The 26,176-nt window shown below is 44.2% G+C and overlaps 1 protein-coding gene across 3 annotated transcripts in view; it reads left to right on the forward strand.

Annotated features, from left to right (window-relative positions):
• RBFOX3 (RNA binding fox-1 homolog 3) overlaps nt 1-26,176 on the forward strand; it is a 2,040,484-nt gene that overhangs the window by 1,481,771 nt on the left and 532,537 nt on the right. For 2 of the 3 annotated variants that reach the window (XM_085617452.1, XM_085617453.1), the window contains one exon: nt 855-895. Coding sequence is in view for 1 of the 3 variants with exons in the window: in XM_085617449.1 (XP_085473575.1) it covers nt 898-927 (30 nt within the window). In the remaining 2 variants the exon portion in view is untranslated. Of the gene's footprint in view, nt 1-854; nt 928-26,176 lie in introns of all 3 variants that reach the window. The other variant, XM_085617449.1, reaches the window with a different exon arrangement.

A 26,176-nucleotide genomic window follows, 5' to 3' on the forward strand; every position in this document is an offset into this window, starting at 1 on the left:
TGAGACACGGAAAAGGAGAGAAAGAGTGGGAAAGGAAAGACACGCCACCGTGGTTGAGCGGTGAGACTGTGACAAGCTGAAGTGAAAAGCAGGTAAGGCTGGGGAAGAGTCAGTAAAGTGGCATGACTGTGACTACCTGCACTGCCAGCCTGTCAGGGGCATCAGCCTATCACAGCATGCCCCTATCCAGCAATGGCTCAGTCCGCTGCTGCCTTCCCATCCTCCCCACAGCCCAACCCCCTCGGCCTGGCACAATATGCCAGTCATTTTGCAGGCTTGACCCCTGCTTTGGCTCTAACCAGCCACGCCGGACCGCTGGCTCTGCCCTGACTTTGCTACCCACTTAAATGTCGTGGCTCACTTACCTCTGCAGCGTTGTTCCAGAGCCAAGGAGCAACATGTCCTTAGGCATCAGGCAGGGCCCTTCTTTCGCATGCTTCAAAAGCTGGCCTAAACCCGCTTATTCTTGAAACAGATGGACACACCCTGAGAGCCGCTACCGCATTCCACTGCCTGAAAACTGTCACCTGCCATCAGCTCAGGCAACATGAATACCGCTGAAGAGCACCCATTTGCTATATACACGCACCTTTGTACATATAGAACTGTATATGTAATGTTTGTCTCGCACTCCCAAGCAGTAGCTCCCTCCTCTGAAATCATCCGCATGTAAATTAAGAAGATCTCTGAAAATGTGATTTTAACTGTTAGTGTATTACATCGAGTTCCTCTCAATACAGCCCTCTGATATCCACTTGAATGATGTCTGCTCTATGAAAAAAACGTGATATGGTGCCTAGTAAAAGACAACCATCGATCTTAACTCTACCTTTTCTCTCTGTCTTCTCATGCAGGGTCCAGATCGCCATAAGGGACACAGCGCGGCTGAGGCAAGGTATGACTGGTGTGTTCTCGTGTGTTTTCAAGGTAAAATCAAGTGCACGTGCGTTGAAATGATTGTGCTGGCGAGGGCTTTTGTTCATCACTTGCACTCTACAGCTGTACGGCCTTTGGGATACTTAAGTGCAGGAAAAGCTTCTAGAGCTCCTGAATCAATCCCTTTACACCCCACTCAACCTCTAAAAGAATAAGCATTCTTTATCTCTCTCAAGGTGGAGGGAGAAGAGGAAGGACTCTAACCATCTTTTGTGCAATGCTAGGAATGCTTTAGCCAATCAGAATGCTGACAGAAACTAGAGAAATTTTTCTGCATTCTAGGTTCTGTAAGTCTAGGGGAGGGGCAAGAAGCAGAATGGGCTAGTTGTTTTTTGGTCTTGGCTAGACAGCGCATGCGCTGACTCGAAGAGACGTTGTGTATAATTCAGTGAACTTCAGCCTGCCCATATGCTTACCATTTGTTTGCTCCTTCGTTGCTATCATTTCCTTTGTTCCTGTTTGTCAATAGAATAAATGCGTCATACCTCTTCCTGTGTTTGGCCCTCCCCCAGAGCATGGACCAAGTACTTGTGCCCATCCACTGTTTCCTTATAAGGAGCTACTTTTTTCTTTTCTTTGAGCACTACACACGAATGCTTTTGTTTTCACTCGCTCTGTCTCCTCCTACCCAACTCCAACCTTGTTGCTTCTTTTCTTTCGCAGATCGGCTTTATTTATTTACCTCCTCACCCACCCTTGCGCCATTTCTGTACCATTTTGTAATTTGCTTATGGTGTTTTGTTATTAAATAAAAACTCAAATAGATACATACATTCCAAAGTTAACATATGCAAATGTTTTGCTGGGGCCCAAGCCTCTTAAAATGAGGTTTCATGAGGCATGTTGTTTATCAAGACAGGCGCCACCCACATGTCCTCCTTTTTAAAGTTTCACTTCATTTTCACTCTCCCAGTTCATGCCCCTCCCCCCCCCCCATCCACCCCCATGTAAACATAATTACCAGCTTCTGTTAGGTGAGTCGCAATGAAGCACACTACAGCTCAAGTAGATAAAATCAGGCCTGCTGTTGGGGGCTGGGCACGTGCCCGGGAATTGGCCACGCCAAGGAGCAGCTGTGGGAGCTGGGCTCAGGCAGGGCTCATGCTGTTACTGCTCAGACACTTTGTTTCAGTTTCTTTCAGAGTTGCTCTTAGAGTGCTCTTGCTCAAATGTTTTATTTCACCAAGACTTTTTTTTTCATTATTGTGCATAAAAGCGCTTTCAAATATGTGAGTTCAGAATACAGTGCAGGCCAGGTCATTGCAGTTTTGTACATGACTTTCAGCCATGCCGAACTGCAGCCGTGCAGCTATTCAACATGGCTACAAGGCAACGACATTGACAATGCCAATAGCTCTCGGATTGCCGAGACCTACTGGCTTTGGCAATTACTGTTTCTTCTTGTAAGGACTGAGGTGAGGGCAGGTGTGCTAATTGTCTTGCTGCCCACATGACACAGGCCACACAATTTACTGCATATACAGCGCACCCGCCCACAAGCGTGGAAAAGGCCACCCTGGATACAAATATCATGTAATCGAACATAAATTGTAAACGCTGTGAAGCCTATTAGAGAACATACAATCGTAAAGCATTAAGTATTTATTGCAGTGAGGTACACTTTAATAAAAGATACTGTTAGGATGCAAATTCCGGCAATTCTCACGAGTTAAATACCCTCTCAAGAGATACGTAACATTGACGACTGCATTGCTGGTGGAAATAAGCTTCTACGTCTGAGAGAGCTCTGTGGTCCAGAGCCAATGCGTTCGTCACCCTATAGCTCAGTTCCATTAGCTGCCAAGTTTGGGAGTGCACTGAAACAGGCCCAGCTCCATCATTGACATTTGCATCGACGTGTTTTGTTCCTGCAGTGCAGCCTGCCTGGGATCAGAAGCAGGCCATGTTTCTGACATGGCGGCAGCGCGGGTGGGAGGTGCCCTCCGCGGAGCTCTTTCCTTTTAATGAAGCCTTCCTAAACGCTTTATCAAACGTCGCCTCGGAGTGCGGACGCCGAGCACGCTCGTCTAACAATGGCCATCGACTTGAGCCCCTCGAAGCCGCATTCCGGGGCATTGTGGGTAATGGCCTAATCACCATGTCGATAGCGGCTAACCAGGACCTGGGAGAAGCAGAAAGATTTTGTTGATCTCCCTCGAAACCCTACAGACTGCGCAGGCAATCAGCGCTCCAGCACTGCCCTCCATCAATAGGCGCAGGTATCGAGCGCGCGCAGAGGCGCGAGGGCGCACTTGTTCGGCTAAAGACTCGCAGCTGTCGGGGACCCGGTGGGAGCGAGCGGGACTCGCGCTGCCGTGACCTCGGGGAGCCATGGACGCCGGGGCGTCTCTAGACGTGATAAATTTTTTGGGGGGGTAGGGGCGGGTGCACACAACGGGCCACAGCTAAAATCTATCTGTCTGTCTGTCTGTCGCACCCTCTTTCACACTTTCCTGCACGCACTTCCTTGCATATCCGTCACTTCACCAATTCTTCTACACGTAATGCATCCCACTCAACTGTAATGCACTGTGTTTTCTTCAACTTTCGTCCTGTCGATATGTTGACAGCTGTATGTATTCCTCTTTCACACGATTTTACACGTAATTACATTTACAACAGGCCCACGTGACCTTGCTCTCTGTGCTCTGCAGAGAGGCCAAGGATTGGGTGAGCATGCATTCCGAAACGCTTTATGACTCGCTGTCCGACTGTGAAAATGAGCACTGTGGTCAGTGGGCGCTCCCAGCTCTCAATCGTGGCCCCCTTCAATCTTAACTCACAAAGCTTCGTAGGGTGACTCTTTTCACACTACAACTGTACGTTAATAATATGCTGCATGAGAAAAACTACAGAAACACAGCCGCCTGGACAAAAAACAAATGCTCTTATGGAATAAGAGAGTAAGTAAAACATGACACGTGGAAGAGCAAGAACAGTACTGATCCCAGGCTAGAGGGCAGTGTATGTTTTTGCTGTTGCCAGTGATGGGGTACCGAGGTGGGAGCAGGGCATTTACAGGAGGTGAATGCCCAGGTGGTGAATACCCACCCCATTTGGTGCTCAATTTCTGCCTATGTATTCCGGTGCTTAACACCGGCACTTGCTTATGACCGCCCACCACATGCTGGCGCTTTCTCACTATTTCTTAACACAGGGCATGACCCTACGTGTATCAAATCAGTACTGATAAAGATGCATATACGTTATACCAGTCTATGCAGGACAACCTTAGGTAGGGTGACCAACTGGCATGGGTACAAATTCAGGACAGTGAGTGTAAAAATTCAGGACAAAGGGTCAAAATTCAGGACAAAAATTCAGGACAGGAGGTCAAAATTCAGGACAAAGGGTACGTTTTACAGACACATCAGAGGAGATTGCGCAATAGTATAGAAGTAAGTAAATAGACAAACACTTAAATACAAGTGAAAATTAGTTTGTATTGGGCTGAGACGATTGTGAACTTCATGGTTTCTCAGTATGCGAGCAGCTTGAAGCAAATGTACAGGTCTCTTTGTGGAAACAAAACCGCCCCACCCCACCTTTCCAGCTCGCAGGGAAACGCCCAATGCCCGGTCCGGCCAGTCGGGCCATGCTACCACACTCCAATGGTGCCCCTCATCTTCAAATAGACCCTCCGTCATGTGTATTTAATTTATTTTATAGTGCTACTCATTCGACGTATGTACGGCAGGGTGTCAGAGTGAGTTACATCACACACATTATATAGAGACAGACTCATATAAATGTGAAAGTCAATGTATAGGAAATGCTGCTTAAGATAATGGGGCTTACAATGTGTAATCATACTTTCATCCATCATTCAGTCTTTCACCATTCATTCTGTCCTTCCATCTGTGTGCCCATCCATGTCCATATTCAACCATTTACAAACCTATCCATCACGTATCCTTCCATCCATCATCCCATCCACCCACCCATCCACTCACCCACTAATGAATCCATCCATTGAACTTATCACTCATCCATCCTCTCACTCATCCATCCATCCTTTCTCTCATCCATTCACCCATCTATCCATCCTTTTGTCCATCTAACCGCCCTTTCACTCACCCAGCCTTACATACACCCTTTAAGTCATCCATTCACCCTTTATCTTATCAATTCATCAATCAATCCATCATTTCACTCACCCATCATCCACCCATTCACTCACCGATCATCCACTCTTTCACTCATCCATCCACCCTTTCACTCATCCATCCATCATTTCACTCATCCATCCATCCACCCATCCCTTTACTTACTTACTCACTCACCTTTTCACAATAATTAGGAGCTGAGCCTTTGTCTACAGAGTTGCAGACAGAAGAGGCCTATTAAGAATTTCACCCTTGCTGTAGTTCTACAGCAAGGGATTGGGTGGGGGAGGGTTCACTATGCCCCTGCACAGAGGCAATCTGAAAAAGTATAAATCATGAGTCATGCATGATGCACAGTGCCAGGACGTGAGGCGACTGTGACATGGTGTTGTTTCTAGGGCTTTAAGTGGGATGAAAAAACTGGGGGGTCTCTTCAAAGGGGATGTTTGTTGTAATTAAGGGTGTGACTTAAAAAATCTAAGCTAAAAATCTGTGCTTAGTATAACGTGCAGCCCGACTGGTATTTGTTTTGCTTCTGTCATTGCACCAAGTTATATAAGAAAACAAGTAAGGTTACACCTAGAACAAGTAACATTACACCTACAACAAGCCAGAACTATTGGCTTTGTCAATGGTTGTTAGTTGCATAAAATAATAAAGCAGCAAACTTGGCTTCCTTGAATATAATATTGAAAATGCTTCAGTTTAAACCGATGAGACTCGGAGAGAACTATAATCCTTTCCTTTGAACTTCTTTCACCGCCTTCCTTTAGTTAACTGGATTCTCAGGTAGCAGCAGCATGGGCGTTTTTGCACTTCCAGGTGACAGAATGCACTGCCCTGGACAGAGGCTGGAGGAGGCCACCACATGCTGTGCCAGCCCAGACTGACCCATTGTCTTTCTGTATGTGGCAATCAGCCCCACACGGAATGACAATGGGCGGTGTGGGGCTGCTCTTGTGCTCAGAGGGGTGCGAGGCGGCCCATCACGGAGCTGAGGCCTTTCACAAGGGAACAGATCTGTTCCCTGAAAGGCCCAAAATTACGGACAAAAGGCGTCCGTAAAAGGGATCCCCACGGACAACGGACGTGAGGTCCAATTTACGGACGGTCCGTGAAATTTACGGATGGTTGGTCACCCTAACCTTAGGTGACCTGGAATAGTCTAAACGGACACATTTGCAAGAATGTGATGACATGTGGCGGCGCTGGCACGGTTGTGCAAATTGCAGTGGCTTCCTTTAAAATTCCCAGGGCCCTGGCACTTTTTTTTATTTGACACATTAAGCACTGCCCATCTCCACAGAGCAGCAACTAGCCACAGTGGTCTTGATACATGTCTGCTGACAAACCACCGTGGCCTGTCCTCACTGGCTCCAGGAGAGCTGTTAGAAGGGTGCTGCCTCAGAGCTGCTGCTGTGGCCATTGACTCCCTTAAATGAAGGCATCACTCAATCACTGGCCCACAGTGAGACCGACGAGAGCCTTGTAGTTACTGTGGAGTGGCTAGCTGAAGGGCGATGACTGCACAATGAAAAACATGAAGTAAACAAGGGCCGTACAGCACCATTACTTTGTGTCCCTGCTGCCATCTTCATTACCCCCTTGGACAAGGAGAGCAAGGGTATTTCCAGGGGCACCAAAGTGCAAGCTAGGCATGCGTGACTACCTCTTCTTGAGGTCTATGGCAGCTGCCCTGTGGGTAGAGCGTGGTGGATCTGCATGTTCAAGGGAAGGTCCCAGGGTGTCCTTGTACGCACAAGTCAGGGCGCATTTGTGCCAATGCGTGCATCCCATCACGGGGATCTGAAAAATGATTGCATGGAATGTTCTGCAAAGCAGTATACACTTCTGACACTGTGTGCCTGCTTCATTATGGATATATGTGTGCATGTGTGTCGTTTATTTGTCAATACGACTGTATACGTATGCCACGCTGCGTTCTTTCTGTATGATCATCGTTGTGCTTGGCAGCAAATGTGTCGACTGTCTTTCTGTGTATGCTTCCACATGTTTCTCTGTTTGGCATATCAGTAATCTTACATGTCAGCAATTATACATGTCACTAATCTCAAACCCACTGTGGTGCTATGCCAGTGGCAGAATGTGCGTCTTATAACTACGAGTCACATAATATAATCTGACTGGGAATATTGACCACAAGGAGCCACCTGGTCCGTGCTGAAGATGGAATTTTTGTTGCCCATCAGTTTCACCCTATCCGTTGGTTTTCCAACTTCACGGAAATTCCCCAGGTTTACCTAGGTTCATGTCAGTCTATTTCCCCAAATTCCTTGTTTGGATGACACGCTAAGACCTTCATGGGTGATACTGCATGTTCTCTGTATTAGCCCAGGATTCTGGATACTATGGCTTCAATGATCAGACAGGGTTGCATAGATTCCTACACTCCAGTAGTAACATTGGTCGAGCAGGCGAGGCCTAGTTTAAGGAAGGTTGGGATCTTGGACGAATGGTCACTACCAAATACAATGCCTTCGCAGTCAAAAATGATCATTGTCTATCCACGTGTATTGATTGGTGTCTTGTGGTCTAAGTGTAATATTAGTAGACACTTAGACCACAAAAAGTTATATTGAGCTACTATAAAGAAAACAAGAAGTCTCCAGGGTAACTATTCATAAGGCATAAGGAAAACATACTTTAAAATTAGGTGTTAGGATTTGAGGTTCCCAGGAGACCCATACCATAGCATGTGTCCTTTAGCCACTATGTTAGTCTTGGTCACGCCCTGGAATGGTTCGGTTAGGAGTTTCTTCAGGGCATTTAGAGACTAATTCCTCTGAAAAGCAGTCAGCTTCGGGCTTCCATTGACTTTGATGCGACAGTGAGAACATACTGGCATTTCAGCACCTTGGCTAGCTCCTGAATTGTTGGGGTTAAAATTAGTTGTGCTGGCAGACTGTGGGTAGGTATGGAGTAGATCCAGATATGCATTATGTTAGGTAACTTGGATTGCAGCCCTTTCTTGCGGCCCTCAGTTCGAGGTTTGAGACTGTATATTTGTTTGAGTATTTTAGTACCCCTCGAGTGCGTGAACTCCAGGCATCTCGCATTTAGGGCTAGAGAGACATGTGTTGCAAAACAGGGGCTTTATTTGTTTTCTTCAGCTTTTGTTGAGATTTGAGATTTGTCGTTTTCTCTGTCTTGATTAACTCTCAGGAGGATACATTTTCGGTTTAGCGTTATTTCATGCTGTCTAAGGGTCCATCCCGCCTCTGCAGTCTCTAGGTTGGTATCGGTGCTGTAAGAGGGCAGGACTCCTCGATGGATTCTTCGCTTGGCAGTAAAATGTTAATGAATTCTTGGCTCGATAAAACCGCAGCTGTGGCTCTAGACCTCAGCTTTATTTGTCATCAGAGGGCAAAAACACACACGTTCAGCACACCGGTGCAGGATCCTGGCCTCAACTCAACGCCAGCCGCGGTAGAGTAGGCATTCTCCTAGGCGGGGTTATACTGCGTGTCCCATGTCCATGGAGGCAACCTTTATGGAGAGAGGCGGCTGTCCTATAATATCCAGTTGGTGGCTGGCCATGGCCAACTCGCCAACTACTGGCGGAGCAGATAGGTGGAGGACCAGCCCGTCATGCCTTCACAAACTTGTTGCTCTTCCTGGATCCATGAGCTCCCACTTTGTGGGTGCTTAATAGTTGAGGAGAAATGCCTTTTTGGGTAGGTCCAGAGTGTGCAGGGGACTTAAATCACCTCGGCTAACCTGGGTTCCTAGAAGATGGGGAGCACCCCTAGTTATCTAGGGCCAAACAACTTGTCTGGCAGTGCCAGGGTGCAATCCATTCAAACAAACCACAGTGAGAGTTTGTAAAGCATTTAGAGAATGCCTGTTAAAGCTCGTCCACTTCAAAATCATGATCTGGTTAAAACATCAGCATTGACTTTTCACTCTCAAGGCAGATCGAGGAAAATGACACGCATGAGTGTTCCAACGCTCAAAGTACCACCCATGACCCACATCTTGTTCACAAATCTTCCCCAGACAAGCAGGCATAATTAATTGAAAACACCCTTAGTCTGCTACAAATACTCCACAAGTTTCTGAAAACCTCTAAGGCCACGTGCAGAGCACCAGTGGAACTACGCATGGAGATTGGGCAAGCCAAGGTGCAATCAGGGTGTCACACTTGGGTCGCATATCGGCAGATGCAGACATTTTGTCCTGCAAACATGGGTTTTCATTAATGGAGACCTTTATGATAACTCTTCAGGGATAGGTATTGTTTCTCCAGAATGATCAGTCCTACATAGAGAGCACTCAAAAGATAGTGCAAAACAGTGCATTTTAAGTGGGCATAAATGGGCCATCTTTGGGCCTGTCTGATGAAGAGAAGCGTCCCCTGGTTTATTCTAGCTTCACTAGTTGTACTGTCTCTTTTCATGCTTTACTCTGTCTTTCAACAGCTGTACCACTTGTGCTTCAGCTTTAATCAGCCTTCCCATCTACAAATTTCACAGTTTCAATACATCTTCCCCAGTTTTAGTTTCGGCTCCTCAGGTTATTTTACTTTCCTCAACTCTTCCCTAGCTTTCATAGCCTTCCTCAGTTTTACTTAATATTCCACAGTTTTACTTTGTCTTCCCAAGTGTTGCTCTAGCTTCCTTAGCATTGGGTTGGCTGCTCTTTCTTTACTCTTCCAGCACGAGCACGAAAGAGAGAGAGAGATGTAATCAGGCTGCCACACAACCTCCCTAAGCCAAGTAAACTTATGAATGAAATCCCTCGGTACCTGTGTTCCTCGTCAAATACATCCATACTACTTGTTCTATGTCACACATAGGGTAGAACCCTCACCTGCCTAGCATGATATGCTTCATCATTCGGTTCCCATCCAACACTGGGGGCATCATGTGCGATTCTTGTTAACCCTAATCTTCCAACACTGGTTGTGTTTCTTCATGGGGGAAGTATGTGTTGTATTTGCTGCTGTTCCCTAGTAGTTTTAAGGTTTACTTGGATTTTACCTTTCTATATTTATGTCAGTGTGGGCCTGGAACTACACTTTTAGTCGATGGCCTTAACTAGTTTTAAACTTGCCTGTTCCCTACATCTTTGTGTGCCATGGTGTTTGGCGCCGGTCAACACTGGAGACCGGGGGAGCACATCTGGGCATTCCCCAGTGACTGCCATAAACCATTGGGCATGCAATTGAGATAGCTGACTTCTGCCATTTATGTGTCTGGTGGGATACATGGGGGCAGAGATTATGACACCTGGCCTCTGGGGCCAGACCACAGCCCCCATAAACACTGAGATCTGCCTACTGAAGCACCAACAGGACAGAAACTTAGGGGACACATCTATGGTTCAAAGGAAAACACTTTGAACTTTCTCCCTACTTCAAAGGCCCAATGGGGTATAACTACCTGGTGCAACCCCACCAGGAGGAAATATCTGCTTGTGGGGATGCAGGACTGGAGACCCGGGTCTGCGTGGTGCACATTGCCAGAGGACTCTGTTGTGGACATGGAGGATAACTGCCCATGGAGAGGTCTGCGTGCCTTCCCGAATAGCTGCTGGCCTTGGCCAATAACCTGCTGACATGTGGCACCCCGTGGTGGGCTCCCAAGGACCAGTTGGCTAGTCTTCTGTTCTCTCTCAGGTTTATGTGATATCAAAGATCTCCTACTGGTAGCATCTGGAGAGCGGTGCCCTCTACGTGCCCACATCTCCTGCTGAAAGCTGGACAGCGTGATGTGAACTTGGAACTACCAAATCGTGCCTTGAGGCTGTAGTGCCTAGTGCAGAGCTCAAGAAGTTGCTCGCATCTGTGGCAAAGTGTTCCTGTACTGCAGGGATCTCAGCACATATAGGCGTCTTTTTGGTGGTGAGCGGATTCATTGGTGGCAGAATTCAAAGTGGCCCGCTTTGTCAACTGTGCTGCATTTCTCTGGTGTGCCACGCCAACTACATGCTCATTGCATGCGGTGTCTGATTCACAGGTTGCGACCATTCAAAGGTGGGCATCCACCCATTGCAGAGTCTCATTCTACCTGGTGAGGCTTGGTTGGTAGATCTGTCCTTCAAATGAACATTTCTTAGACAAGATCATTTTGGTGTATTCCATCACAAATGTGATTGGAATGTTGTTTGACCATTCTGTGGTCTTCAGAATCTTTTCTAGCTTACTGAGGGTAGCTATTTGAGGAATGCTCATGTAAAGAGCATCCACAACCATGGTCTTGAGCAGTTATCACTGGATAAAAGGTTATCTCTTTCATGGGATCAAGGGCATCCTTGGGGTCCCTCCAATAGGTACGCATTTTGTTTATTTCCAGTTTTATAAAGTGATCAAAAAATTATAAGAGGTACTCTAAGAGTGGAAAGTGCAGAGATGAATGCTAATTGGGTGTACATTGTTTAGTTAATTTTGTGCTGCTAATTTCCTCCATCAGAAATAGTAGGTGTTCTTGGGACTATGTTGAGTGGTTTTAAATGGCAATAGCTCTCCCATTGTCAGCTAGTGTTATGACTGTCATGTCAACTCTGTAGCTTCATTAAGGCTTGGCATTGGGTGCATTGACAAAGGCACTCTGTTAGGCTGTTGGGTAGTTTCTAATTTGTCCGTGTCCTTGAGGACAGCTTTGTTGAAGATTATTCCTCTGGTGGGATCACATGCCTGGATAGCTTAAAGTTTGATTTGTTTTTCAGACCCATATTGCTGTCCCTTCCTGGATGGTCTGTAGGGTTCCTGTCAAAGTGGAAGCAGAGTTTGATTTCATGTTAAACTGGGTGTAGTTCCACTCTTGCTGTGAAAGGGTTGTGGTTTGGGGTTGAAAAAGAGTCTAGACTTTTGTCGAGCACTGCTGTCTCCAGTTGGGGCTCAAGAGGTATCTGAAAGATACACCACTGGACTTCATTTGTGTATTGTGCTCTCCCTCCACGTCTTGTGATTTGGGGTGGCTTCTTGAGTCCAGGGTTCCCCTCATTTACCTCTTGTTTTGCATTTGTTGCTACCTTTATGCAGGCCTAGAAAAAGTCTTCCTCCTTTATGGTTGTAAGACTCTTTATGTCTGTGGCATAACAAAGGCCCCCCGCAGTGCCCACAGTGCAGGGGGGCAAGTTCCTGGGGGTCCCCTTAGCACAGTACTCTACCCAGAGAGCTCCTTAATGGGTCCAGAGGGGGCCTCTCCACGTACCTTACAGGGGGGGGGCTCAAGTTTGGTTATTATTATAATTATTATTATATTGGATTTATATGGCGCACAGCTACCCGGAGGTTTCCCGGCGCATAGGACATTGCAAGACAGAGGCAGGATCAAGAAGTCAACTCGGTAAGATTACTGGTTAAAGAGCCATGTCTTAAGTTCCTTTCAAAATCTAAGATACAACCTTTCGTGACGTAAGTGAGTAAAAAGAGAATTCCACAGAGAAGGAGCCAGGAAAGCAAAAGAAACTCTCCCCATTTTGGCACGTTTGATTCTGGGCACCTGGAATTTTAATTGATTAGAGGATCGGAGTGATCGTGAGGGCCGGTAGTGTTGGACCAAAGTTCTAAGGTAGTTGGGAGCTGAGCCCGTATTTATTCTATGCATGTAGCATAGGGCTTTAAATTTGGTGCGGTTCTCAATTCTCAACCAGTGGAGTTCACAAAGTGCACCAGAGGTTGGGGCGGTTCTGGGAAGTTGGCAAAGAAGCCTGGCCGCAGAATTCTGGACTAATTAAAGTTTGTGGAGCACTTCTTTTTTCGCACCCAGATAGAGCACGTTTCCGTAGTCCAGTCTGGAAGTAACCAGAGCTTGGACAACAGTTCTTTGGGTAGCCGCTGGAAGCATCCAAAGGATTTTTCGAAGCCACTTCGGGATAGCAAAACAAGTAGAAGCTACTCTGATCACCTGTTGTTTCATAGTCAGTTGGTCATCGATAGTGATGCCCAGGTTACGTGCTGAAAGAGATGGGATGGGGAGATCACCCATCTCAGAGGGCCAATGTTGGGAGCCCCAGAGCGATTTTTTGTTTCCAAAAATGAGGAGTTCGGTTTTTCCTCCATTTAACTTGAGTTTGTTAGTGTGCATCCAGTTGGCTATCTTAGATAATCCTGCTTGCAAGGAGGGTGGGTTGGAGGTTTCTTTGGGGGAAAGTGAGAAAATAAGTTGAGTGTCATCAGCATAAGAATAAATAGTCAGACCAGCTTGTTCTGCTATACTAGCCAAAGGCCTAACATATATATTAAAGAGTAGTGGACTGAGAATGGAGCCCTGAGGGACTCCATATGGGGATACGTGAGTCTGGGAAAGAGCTGTGGAGGAGAAGACCTGGAAAGTCCTATTGGATAGAAAGCTGGACAGCCACATGAGGGCCTTGCCGCCGATGCCCTTAGCGTTAAGAATTTTTAGGAGAGAGGAGTGAGACACGGTATCAAAAGCTGCGCTTAGGTCCAATAGGATAAGTGCTACCGTTTCTCCTTTGTCAATTAGTTTGCGGATATTTTCAGTCACAGCCAGTAAGGTCGACTCTGCTGAGTGGCCGGCACGAAAGCCTGATTGGGAGGAGTAGATGACGTTACCGGTTTCGACAAACTGGGTCAGTTGAAGATTAACGTGTTTTTCCAAAATCTTGGAAAAAATGGGAAGGAGAGAGATTGGGCGAAAGTTAGAGAGAGTTTCAGAGTCGGAGTTGGCTTTTTTCAATAAGGGGAGGACCATTGCATGCTTCCAGGTTGCAGGAACACAAGCTTCCATGAGTGGCATATGTAGGAGCTGCATGATGGAGAGAAGTTTGGGCGGATCTCGTTTTTGGAGTACAGTAGTGGGGATAGGATCTTGCGGAGAACCGGACTTAATGCTTGTGAGGATATTATGAAAAGAAGCAGTGTCCATGGGAAGCCATTCATTAAGTAGATTAGTGCTATTAGCTTGGGTTATTTCCTGTGTGGTAAAAGGAGGTAGGGAGTGGGTGGATTGGGGTTTTGTACTGGCATTGGGACGATTAGGGTAATTGTGGAATTCGGAGTAGATTTTGTCTATTTTATCCACAAAGAAAATTGCCAGATCATTGCATTTTTTAGAGTTAAGGTCAGGAGGCTTGGGTAGGCAAGTGTCACCCGAGAGCTCCTTTACCACTCCAAACATAACAGCACTTTGGGGCAGTTTTGAGATTGTAAAATAATCTGGGTGGCGTATTTGGCTCGAGCGGTATTACACATCAGGTGATAGGTATGAAGGGCTAATTTGTAAGTAGATTTCCTGTCTAGCTCATAATTTTTTCGCCATTTTCTTTCCAAATTTTTACATTTCTTTTTTTCTGTTTTAAGTATTTCTGAAAACCAGGGGGCTGGGGGGTGCTGGTAGCCCTGTTTATTCTTTTTGTTGGATAGAGGAAGACATTCATCAATGGCAGAGGTTAGCCAATTGTGGATGACCCTGTCATCTTTTAGACTCGTGATCGTCGGCATAGTTTTATTCAGCGTTGAGTTTAGAGTACTAATATCTATATTTTTCCAGTTTCTATGAGTACTGGATTTGGCAAGAGGGGCGAAAGGTGTCGGACCTTGTTTCTGTTCAATCATAAATTCCACAAGAAAATGATCAGACCATGGGATGGAAATGGCTTGTTTACAGGAAATGATAGCAAGGTTGGAGAAAATAGGGTCCAGTAGGTGTCCTGCCGTATGCGTGGGGCCTGAATTATGTAAAAGAACATTCAGTGCCGCTAAATCAGCTGAGAGAGTAGAGCTCGTAGTGCAGTGCCAGTGCTTTATGTGGCTGTGGCCTGGCATGAATTAGATGTGTTTTTGAGCATTGGTGGATGGGCCTGGTTATTCAATGACACTAGCGGGAATTGTAAAGTGGCAGTTTTGTAGTGTTGGTTGTTTTTTTAAATTAGCTTTTGCCTTTGTTTATTATATTTAAATGGTTTCCTATACGTTAAACCTGGTCTCAAGGACTTTGGGGCTTGGTACCGAGCGGATCTGTATTAAATAGAAACACGTTCTCCACAAAAAAGTGAGTTAGATATATGCGAGCAAAGAAACGATCATGTAGATTGTAAAAATGAGGACGGTAGATCCTTATATGAACGAAGGATCACACATCATGACAATAAAGGATATATACTGCAATTTATGTGTAATGGTAAATTTAAAAGACTCTGTATCACTTGATGTGTAGCGATAGGGGACAGGTCCTTGCATGGGCTGAGGTAGATTTTGTATAAACTTAAGAACGGTAAGCTAACATTAAATAAAATTATTTACGTTGGGAGTCTTTACATTGCAAAAGTTACAATGGGTGTCTTTACCTTTCAGGTAAGTTTTCAGACATTTACTTCACAGGGATTTATTTTGCAGATAAGTAGATAAGTTGTTTTTTAAAAACATGTTTAAGTGAGCTAACTCTGTTTGGAACAAGTTTACATTACTTCTAAATCCCCTCAAACCCTCCATGAACTAATCAAGGTCAAGTCTGCTCTTAACAAACTTGCTACGGTAGATGCTTGTAATAATGTCCTTCCTAAAATCAAGTCCAAATATAACGGGGGTCAAAACACAGCTGGCAAAATGCTGGCCAATTTCCTAAAGATTAAATCTGAACGTAAGAATATTGGTCCCATTCTTAATGAATCTTCCAATAAACTGATGTCCTCTGATGAAGATATTTCTTCTACGTTTCAAGATTATTATCAGTCTCTATTCTGATGACACCAACCCCTCCACTCAAATTATGCACACTTGTTTTGATGGCCTTCCTAAACCCCCTTCTATATCAGACACATTTGAGTTGTTGGAAGCTGAGATTACCCTTCAACAAATTACAGATGCTAATAAATCCTTTAAAAAATCTAAAGCTCCTGGTCCTGATGGCCTCTCAGCTGAATTTTTCTCTACTTTTTCCTCTATTTTTGCTCCCAAACTTCTTACTCTTTTTAATTCCTTCCTTCTAAATTCTATGGCATCGGGTTCCTTTATGGAAGCTTTGATTGTCCTTATTCCCAAGCCTGATAAAGAGCATAACCTTTTTCAAAATTACCAACCCATTTAATTAATTAATTATGATTGTAAGATTTTTGCTAAAATCCTTGCCTCTCGTCTAGAGAATATTATCTCTTTGCTGGTCAAAACTGATCAATCTAGTTTTGTTAAGGGCAGACTGGCTGCTGATAATGCTTGAATGTTTTCCAATGTCATCTCCTATGGGAAGAAGATCCAGTCTCCCCATGCTGCACTATCCCTGGATGCTGAGAAGGCTTTCAATCGTATTAACTGGCAATCCATGTTTAATACCCTTCAATGGTATGGTTTTGGCCCGAAATGTATCTCATATGTTAAGCTGTTGTATTCTGCCCCTCGTGCTAGCATTCTTGTCAACAGACTTCTCTTGTTACTTCCCTTTGTATAGAGTTACTCGTCAGGGCTGTCCTCTTTCACCTCTGTTATTTGTTTTGTGTTTAGAACCCTTTCTTGAGTGTATACATGTCAATTCTCTGATTTCAGGTTTTATACATAATTCCACTGAAATCAAATTGTATGTCTAATCCCATTTCTTCCCTACCGCCCTTTTCATATGAAGTTCAACTGTATTCTAGCAATTCTGGATATAAGTTGAACTTTTCTAAAACAGAGGTAATGCTCTTAAATCCTCTTTGTTACCAATATATGTTCACTAACACTAACTTTACCTGGTGTCCTATTAAAATTAATTATCTTGGTATTTGGTTTTCCTCTACTCTTTCCAACACAATCAGTTACTCGTTTAATGTATTAATTACTAAAATACAAAAATGACTTCTCTCTTGGTCTCCTCTCCAACTATCATGGTGGGGTAGACTGGATACTATTAAAATGATGATTGTACCTCATGTCCTCTACACACTTTCCATGTTGCCTTTTCGGATTCTCGCTTCATATTTTTCTCAAATTAATTGTATTTGTATCAAATTTTTATGGAATAATAAGCATCCCCATTTTGGCCTTGGAAAACTTAAACATCCCAAAGCTGAAGGTGGTGTCCGATTCCCTGATTTTAACTTATATCACTCTGCATTTTTAATTAGACAGTACTTTGCCTTAATACATGACTTTGTTGATGACCCTACACCCCCTTGGTTCACATTTGAACGCTCCCTATTAAAGGACTTTTCTTTCAAAACCATAATATGTATGTCTAATTGCATTTTCATTTCTAATAATCCTATTTTCAAATACTCTCAACGCTTATTTTTGACCCATACCAATGTTTTTCATCCTCTTATCTGGTTTAATAAATTCATTAAATTCAGACGCAAATCGTTCTATTGCAAACAGTGAAAGGAAAAGGGAATTCTGTTTATTTATCAATTGGTGACTCATAACTCTGTTCCTCCCTTCTCCTAATTACAGGCTCAGTATAGTATACTCAAATCCCTTTTTTCATGAATACCTCTTGATTTCTTCTGCTATACAATCCTATTTAACTACTAACAACATCCCTTTAACTTCACCTACGCTTAGGCCCACCACTCCTATATATAGTATCTCTCAGGATCTCAGACCCAAGGCTGCGTCTATTTATAAAATGTTGTTGTCTCCTGTCTCTATACGTCCTAAATCACACACTGAATTACTTTGGGAAGCAGATGTGTCCCTATCTCTTCCTATTGCTTCTTGGGATAAACTTTGGCTTAAGTTATTCAAAACCTCTGGTGCTGCGCAAATGACTCAATCTTTACATTTTATCTACAATAGAGCTCTCATTACTCCTTTATGTATTTCCAAGTTTTGTTGGTCTTGTTCTATGTCCACTAGGACTTTAATTCATCAATTGTTTGAATGTTCTAATGTATTGAAGTTTTGGCAATCTATTTGGCTTTTATGCATGAACATTTATCAATGTAATATTTCATTAACAATTCAGAATGTTTTTCTGGGTATTGCCTCACCGGCTTTTGATGTTCCTTCTCCTCCTTCTTTATTGCTTGACCTTTTTATTGCTCTTGCATTTAAAGTTATTTTGCTCTGCTGGAAAGATAACTCTAAATTATCTTCATCAACATGGTGGAACTATATTTGTGATGAGCACAGGATTGCTAATGTTTCTTCTATTTCCTTACCTCAGAAGATTAAATCTGAATTATTATGGTTACCTTTCACCTAATATCTCTCTACATATCCACCTGCATCTTAATCTCTAGCTTACTCTTTATTTTGTTTTCACTTTTATATTCATCCATTTTATATTTTATTCCCTCTTTTTGTCTTGTTCTCACTTTGTCTTTGTCTTTTTCTTCTTTTTCTTTTTCTCCTTTTTCTTTTCTTCCTTTTCTTTTTTCTGTTCTCCTAACTAACTACACATGTTTATTCCTAGTTATTAATTGTTATATTACATTTTCCATGTGTTCTTGTATAATGATGTTCTTAATTTCTATTAAAAAAAAATTATTAAACAAAAAAAAGTGAGCTAACTCTGGTATTAGGAAGGAGTTTTCAAGGGTCATGACCGGCTGGTGTTTACTGGCTGCAATGCTTTATAGGGTTCAGTGATGGGTTGAGTTTAGGGGCTCTACGGGGTTTTTAAGGTTCGGGGAGGGGCGTTGTTTAGAGGTAGTAAGGGGTTGATGTGGGTTCAGGGATGTATAGTGTTTATGAAAATTAGGGTTTTTTAGTGTTCAGAGATGGGTAAAGTTAAATTATACAATGGGACATATAATATTTAAATGAAATAAAAATGTAAATTATATTATATATTGTATTAAATTTAAATTAATTAGGTTACTTTTTATATATGGCTGGCTATGGCCAGGGCAAAAATCAGAATCCCAAAGGATACAATGAGTCACAAATAAATGGAAAAACCTTTTGTATTTTTTGATAGTAAGGGAAATATTTTTGAATTAAGTTTTTGAATTTAGGAGCTGATGGATGATAGTCAACCACAAATGGGATTGTGTCACTTTTGTTTCTGTTGTTGGTGTTCTGATTAAGTACTTTCCTGAGTAACTACAAAGACTTGTTTCATTGTTGGCTGTCTGATATGCAGAGGACAGCCCCACGTTTAAAATAATATAGTAAAGTCCTATAGATGTTTGTTACAAGTATCCTCATTGCTGCAGATGCGTCTTATTCTGTGTTCTTGGCAGTAGACTCTTGCAAAGTTGATATGCACTTTGGTTGATGGCTTTTTCACCACTCTTTTATTATGAGCTTCAGATAATGCCATAAGCCTGTCCTTGTGGTATGCTGGTGCCTAATGATGTAACATCAAATGTAGCTAATCTAGTGTCATCAAATGTGTGAGTTATGTTATGTGCATTTGTATAGCGCTCAACTCATCCCAGAGGGTATCCTAGCACTGAAGCAGGAGCTGTAAGGGCCGAGCCAAGGTCAGGGGTGGATGGATTTGGTTTAATTTTTCAATAATCTGAAAGAAGTGACTGGTATCCTTAAACAGTCTTTCAGTGACTGTATCATTGCTTCATGGAGACGTCAAGAGTCCCGTGATTTACTCTAGCCTCCTTAGTTCTACTTTACCTCTTCAAGCTTTAATCTAACTTTTCATGATTTACCATAACTTTTCAAGCTTTACTCCATCCTTTGCTGCTTTACCTTCTTTACTATATTTCTCAAAGCTTTACCCTGTGTTCCCTTGGTTTACTCTAGCTTTTCCTATCTTGCCACAGATCCCGCTCCTTTGCTGCATCTTTCTCTGCTTATCATTAGTATCCCCTGTGCCTCCAGCTTCCCTTCACTTTTTCTAAATTCTCCCAATTGAGCTTTTCCAGCTTTACTTTAGCTTCCCATGTTTTATTGTACCTTTACAAACTTTAGCATATCTTCCTTGTCTTTACTTGAGGTTTACCTTAGCCTCCCTTGCTTTACCTTAGCTCGCGAGGTTTTACCCCAGCTTCAGAAGCTTTTAGTGCCTCAAATTTTCTCCCTTGCTTGTCACTGTTTATTTTAGACCCACTACATGTTTTCTACCTCCTCCTGGTTTACCTGGACTCCCCAAGTTTTTACTTAGAATCTCCTACCTTATCTCCTCTAGTTTTACCCTACCTTCACTTGCTTTACTTTAGCTCCAGAGGCCTACCCTAGTTTCTCCAATTTCATCTTTTGTACCTCAGCTTTTTAAAATCTTTTTAGTTTAATTTTACCTTCCCCTGCACCGCCCTGTCTTCAGCTCTCCTTGACTTACCCATGCTTGAGATTCAAGTCCGGCAAAATGTGCCTGTCACAGCCTCTGCTGTTCTGCTTTTTAGAGGCATCAGCCTGTAAGGAAATATCCTGTTCATCCATTTTGTTTCCATCAGAGGACGCTTCCTTCGCTCCTCTGTGGATGGGGGTAAAGTTGGGGACCATTGTAGAGGGGTTACCACATACAGTACTCTCGTACTCACAGGGCTGAACGAGTCCCAGGCCTTGGAGGTGAAGCATGTAGGGCCTGCTTTGTCCAGAGAGAAGGGGAGAAAGATGGGGGATAAGATACTGGTGACAAAGGCAGAAAGCAGAACGAAAAATAACCTTCAGGAATAAGATGGACAGACAGACGGTATGGAGCGTGGAAGAAAGAAGCAAGAAGTGGAATCAAACTCGGGCATCCCAGGTATTGGACACCGTGGTGTTCAGCGGCACCAATGGGAGGCTCCTACGAAACTGTGTCCCCCAGCACTTTAAGCACCGATGCAGGGGCAGGCCAGACGGGCACGAGCCATGAAAGGCTCGCGCCAGATGCCATACTGTGTGTCAGGAGGCCTGCTCCTTCTCGCCAAGAGTATCTTCCCAAACAGTCGTCACTTTCACCATTGGTAAGGAAGGGACATCCCAGAGTAAACAAGTGACATGAAATGAGAGATTTATAAAGCGCACGATTACCACATTGCGTCGAGGCGCTAAACAAGACATAGTGTGCTGCAAAAGAAGACGTGTCCTGCTTCCAGAGCTGCAGCCAGGACAGGGGCAGAGCAGCGATGTGACGGGCCGATGTATACAGCCTCAGCCCCGCTCCTCTGTGTGGTGTGCAGGGAGCACGCGCCATTGTCTGTGTGGCAGTGTGTGTTTGCCGATGCTTGCGCCGGTCAGGTCTGTATTTGCCAGTGTTTATGTACCGCTGTGAGTGGCAATGTTTATTATTTCTAGTATGATATGCGTAAAGTACAACGCCTGCCAGTGCCTTGCCCTCTTGACGATGCCACTCTGTGTATGCCAGTGTCTGTGTGCAGATGTGTGTGTGTGGGAGTCATTATGTGCACGTGCCTTCATATGGCAGAATCTTGCTGTTGTGTTTGTACCCGTGTGCGTAGTAGAGTTTTCGTGGCTGTGTGTGTGTGTGCACATGTATGTGATCAGGTCTGTCTGTGCGTGGCAGCTGCCTACTTACATCAGTGTTTTCATTTCACAACGTGTGCCATTCTCTGTGTGAATGTGTCTGTGTGTTGGAGGGAGGGCATGTGTCAGTGCCTTCACCTCATATGGTGTTTGCCTGTGTGTGTGTGTGAGGGCATGTGCCGGTGCCTCCATGTCACAGATTGTGTCCTAGTTTGTGTGTGCCAACATGTGCTTGTGTATTTCTTCATATCAAAGGTTGCTTGTCAGTGTGTAGGCTTGGGTGTCTGTGCCAGCATGTCACAGGATCTTCATGTAACAGGGTGTGTGCCTTTGTGTAGCAGCGTGTGCCAGCGCCTTTAAATCACAGGGTGTGTGACAGTGTGTTTGTTGCAGTGTTCTCGATTCTTTATGTGTCAATGGGTTTGTGTTGGTGTGTGTATGTGTATGTGTGTTATAGGTAGCCTGTGTGTGTGCGCCTGCGTTGCAGGGCATGTAGGCCTTCGTGTTTGGCCGTGCCTTGGTTTTACAGCGCGTGTGCCAGTGTGTGCCTCAGCATGTGCCAGTGTCTTTCCCATCACATTGTTTGCAGTATGTTGCCATTTTCCCCGGTGTATTAATTAGAACAGACGACTCAGCTCGTTGGTGCGCGGTTGGCATCCCCCATTTATCACGCCGCTGTCTGGGGAATGGGTCGGATCAGAAATATGGGGGGGCGGAGGGAGATCTGGTGTGAGTGGTGAAAGTTCCCCCCTCCTCCTCTCATTCTTTCCCCCTCTCCACCCTCCAGTAACTGCTCTGACTGCAGGGGTGGGTGGGATGGGGTCTGTGTGCTGCAGATTGCCAGAGGACTCTGTTGTGCACATGGAGGATAACTACTGGCCCCATGAGGGGGTGAAAGCGGGAGACCCCTAGCTATGAACTCTCTAAAGCAGGCGGTGGGACAGGCCTGGAGGCCCCTCAGAATATGTGGACAGGCCAGAGCTTGTGATAGGCCAGAAGAGCTGCCCATTGTGTCTGAATATTAGACCCTCCTACTTCCGATGGTCCGGTTGTGCTGGCGATGAGCTAGACATATAACTTCGCCCAGCCTTACCAGCCTTTCAAAGGCTCAGGCCCATCATGGAGTGTCCTGTCGCCCTGTCTTTCACTGGGCTGCTATTACTGACATATACAGCTGTTTGCAGTCAAGGCTTAGCTTGTGGAAGATGAATGAGCAATAAAGAAGCCTTTACATTTTGATTTTATCTTCTCATATTTGCTGTGCTTTCAAACACAGAGGTCAAATTTCAGGGAATGTCTTCTGGCAATCTTTTAACTGGGCATAGTGTTTACTTTTTTTTCTCTGACTGCAAAGTTAGAGGATTTTGCAAAGTGAACTCTCTGACAGTCATGCTGTGCTGCAGGTAGTGCGAAAGGTAAGGCTGCAGGATGACAGTTTTTTCTAATATACATTAAAAAACTTGTAAATGAACTGTACAAATATTCTAAAGTACATTAGCTGTTAGGAACGCACCAATGAATCATTTGTTTTGTAATTCTATAGTGTGATGAAAAAAAAGATTACAATAGGAGCAAGACCGTTTGCTTGCTGATGTGAAAATGGTAAATATTTGCTGAAACCCAATGTCCACACATTATTGTTTGTGCGCTATATATTTTTATCAGTAAAACTACATGTCAGACCGGTTTTTGTGAACATTTCAATAGAGAATTTGCTGTAAATGACGGTGTGCTACTGCATCATGCTTTAGTGGTTAATTTGTGACAATGTGCCCCAAAATGCACCACCAGATACCATTAACGCTCTCTTGCTGAGTAGGCATGGCTCGTTTGCTACACTTGTTCTTTGTGTGGCTCTTGGATTTTTCACAGTCCCTATGACTTCAGTGATGTACCATTGATTGCAGCACGCCCACTCTGAAAATTGTTCCAGCACCGTTGTAAAAGGGCTGGGTTTCCCGAAATCTATTTGGGTGCACGTCCCATAGAAAGATGGACATTCATGCTGGTAAATGGATTTTCCCTCGTCAAAGTGGAAAGATAACTCTTCTTACAAGCAGATGTACGGATTTACACAGGAGCGAAGCCAGTAGATATCACCCCCTTAGTACCGCCAGTGAAAGCACACCAATAACCAGTCGAGGAAGGGGCACGGGAAAAGAAAGTGGCATCTTTTGTGCCACCCTCCACCCCTCCGCCAGCAATGCCTTTGGTTGTGATTCACATCATAGAGTTGGCAAAACAGGGACTAGTACAACAACACTGGGATTCAAGACACAAGAAATTAGACAAGTATTGGCAAAGCCAATAGGTCTCGCCTTCTTACTTTGGTATTGCTTTTTGCTAATACTGTTGAGCGTTGATAAAAGAAAAAAAATAGTTTATTGTTGATTCTAAGAAGCATTAGCAAAAAAAGGAAAAAGAAAGGTTTGGCATGTGTCAAATATGCATGCATCGCCACTCCAGTCACATATTCATCATGAAGCTGCATTCATTTTTTTTATTTACTGTTCCAAGATGCAGATATAGGTAAGAGCAGTGTGGCAGGCGCAAGGTAAGTGGTATATTTATTGATTTATTTAATTTTTCCGATCTCGTCATATGTCGACTTCCCGCCCCACCCCTTCGCTCTTACCTGTACTAGCCGCACCTGCCAAGATGGCAGAAACCTATCTTGGAGTGGTAGGTTAAAAAAGTTTAAAAGTGTGCCAAAGCACAGAAACAGGAAGTTTGGCAGGCAATTGCAGTTATGGAGCCCTTCTTAAATGAAAAAATAAATTTAAAAAAATGATAATAATGAGACATGGAGAGGTCGAGCAGGGATTAAAAAGTAAATGCCGCTGAGTTGCAGAAACAGGCAATGGTGGCCGGTAAGTATAACTTAGAGGGGGGTTGATGGGCCCACACACATACACTCACTCACACCCATGTGTTCATAAGCAGACATGTGCACACACACTCCCAATCACAACCGTCACTCACAAATACACATACATTCATACAGGCACACACCAGTCAATAAAAAACACTTACCTGTTGCAGCTCTCGCGGAGGGAAGCCTCGGAGGTGGCAGGGTTGGCACTGCTACCTGGGAGGCAGCAGTCCTTTTCTGATTACAGAGTAGGATGGTGTCAGAGAGACTGCTGACCCCACCCACTCTGTGAGGAGGTGTCAGTGATAGACACTCTGCCATTGTCACTTCAGTGCTTAAAACTGAAGCGCCCAGGTACGAGGCAATCACTGACGCTCGCCCTTGTCACGAGTGGGAGGGCCTCAAGGACCTGTGCTGAGCTGGTCACACCCACAGGCACTGTGACATCCTCAGCCCAGCAAAGTTCGGCTCAGGCTGCCAGGGGCCTGTGCATTAGTACATGTCTAGTGTCTGTCTGCCTGACCTGAAAATAAAGAGTTCCTGTCAGGCTGATGTTTGCTCAGCCTGACAGACACTCTTTAGGTCCAAAATGTGTGGGGGATGTGGCCTCTCCACCCTTCAGGATGGGCCACTGCTGGCAACAGGGAGTAGATAAGAGGGATAAATATATATTTTTTTTAAATGCACAAACCAAGTGCCAACGGACCAAGTAAGTAACAGTTTTGCTTGAAGGAGCAATACGGAAATCACAATGGGGGGCACGGAGGTGAGGGGGAAGGAACACAGTGAAGCGAGCAAGAATACACATGCACTCCTATAAAATACTGCAAGAAAAAGAAAAAAGTACTTCTGTGATGTAGAGCCATGACGGGATATAAGTCAACCAATTAATAGGATGTTTAAAAAAACTATGCTTGTAGTGAGGACAGGGTTTTGCCTACACACATTGCTATTTTAGCATAAGCGTTTTAGAAGTTAAACACCATCTTGTCACTTTGCCGCTTTTGCACACGACACTACACGCAACTGTTATTATGAGTAAAACTGCTTGCTGGCTTTTTCTTCACATGAGAACGGTCTGTTTTTCACATCCCCAGAGTTACACCGCAACCTTAGTCTGAACACTGTGTGCAGAAACCCTCAAGGTCAAATAACAATGTATGCTGTTGAATTCAGGTTAATCGGCCCACGCTCTAGACACAACAAGCACACAGCTGCAAATATCTGAAACTCGGGTGCCTTTAATATTGCATTGCATGTATGATGCTTGCACTCTTGGAGAAAGCCTTTCCAGACACAGAGAGAAGTGCTGATCCTGTGATGTGATTCACCTGAGCTGATCTTGGAGGTATGGGGTTCCCCATTCAAACCTAGAGACCTTCTATTATTATTATAAAACTAGCTTATAGCCAGGGGAGGGTGGTACACAAGGTACTATAGGACCTGTTTCCACTATCATTATAATATGATTTCTCCCTTTGTGTTTTATGGAATTGAAACAATGCTGATTGTTTTTTTTTATAATCATTTGTTTGCTTCTGTTAGCCAAAATACTGCATCTTAGAGCACGTAGTTAAAAATAAACATTTTAAACTTTTCCGTGTCTCTGATTACTCACGTTGTGGACTGATATGAGAATAAAAACAAAAAGGTGTTCTTGATTCCCACCATTCCTGAGAGTAACCTAAGTCGCTTGTTCTGGGTTGTCTCATCCTTGGTAGCTTCGCTGTAGTACCGAGAACGAATGAGACACTGATGGGGGTTCTGGGTACTAAGGTGAGTTTTTTGGTACACCACAATTCACTGAGGTCCTGGTTTCCTGCGCATAGTTCTGTGCATGAGCAGAATCCCCGTAACATGGTTTAGTGGAGGGACAAACACAACAAAGGGAAGGAAGGCCACTAGCATGCCAGTACATTAGATTGATATGAAAGCCGATGAAAGGTAAGCAATGGGCTGACCAAAAGCCAACCCTAAGTATAGCTATGG

Source organism: Triturus cristatus, chromosome 7 (assembly GCF_964204655.1).
Source record: "Triturus cristatus chromosome 7, aTriCri1.1, whole genome shotgun sequence".
NCBI classification, from domain to species: domain Eukaryota; kingdom Metazoa; phylum Chordata; class Amphibia; order Caudata; family Salamandridae; genus Triturus; species Triturus cristatus.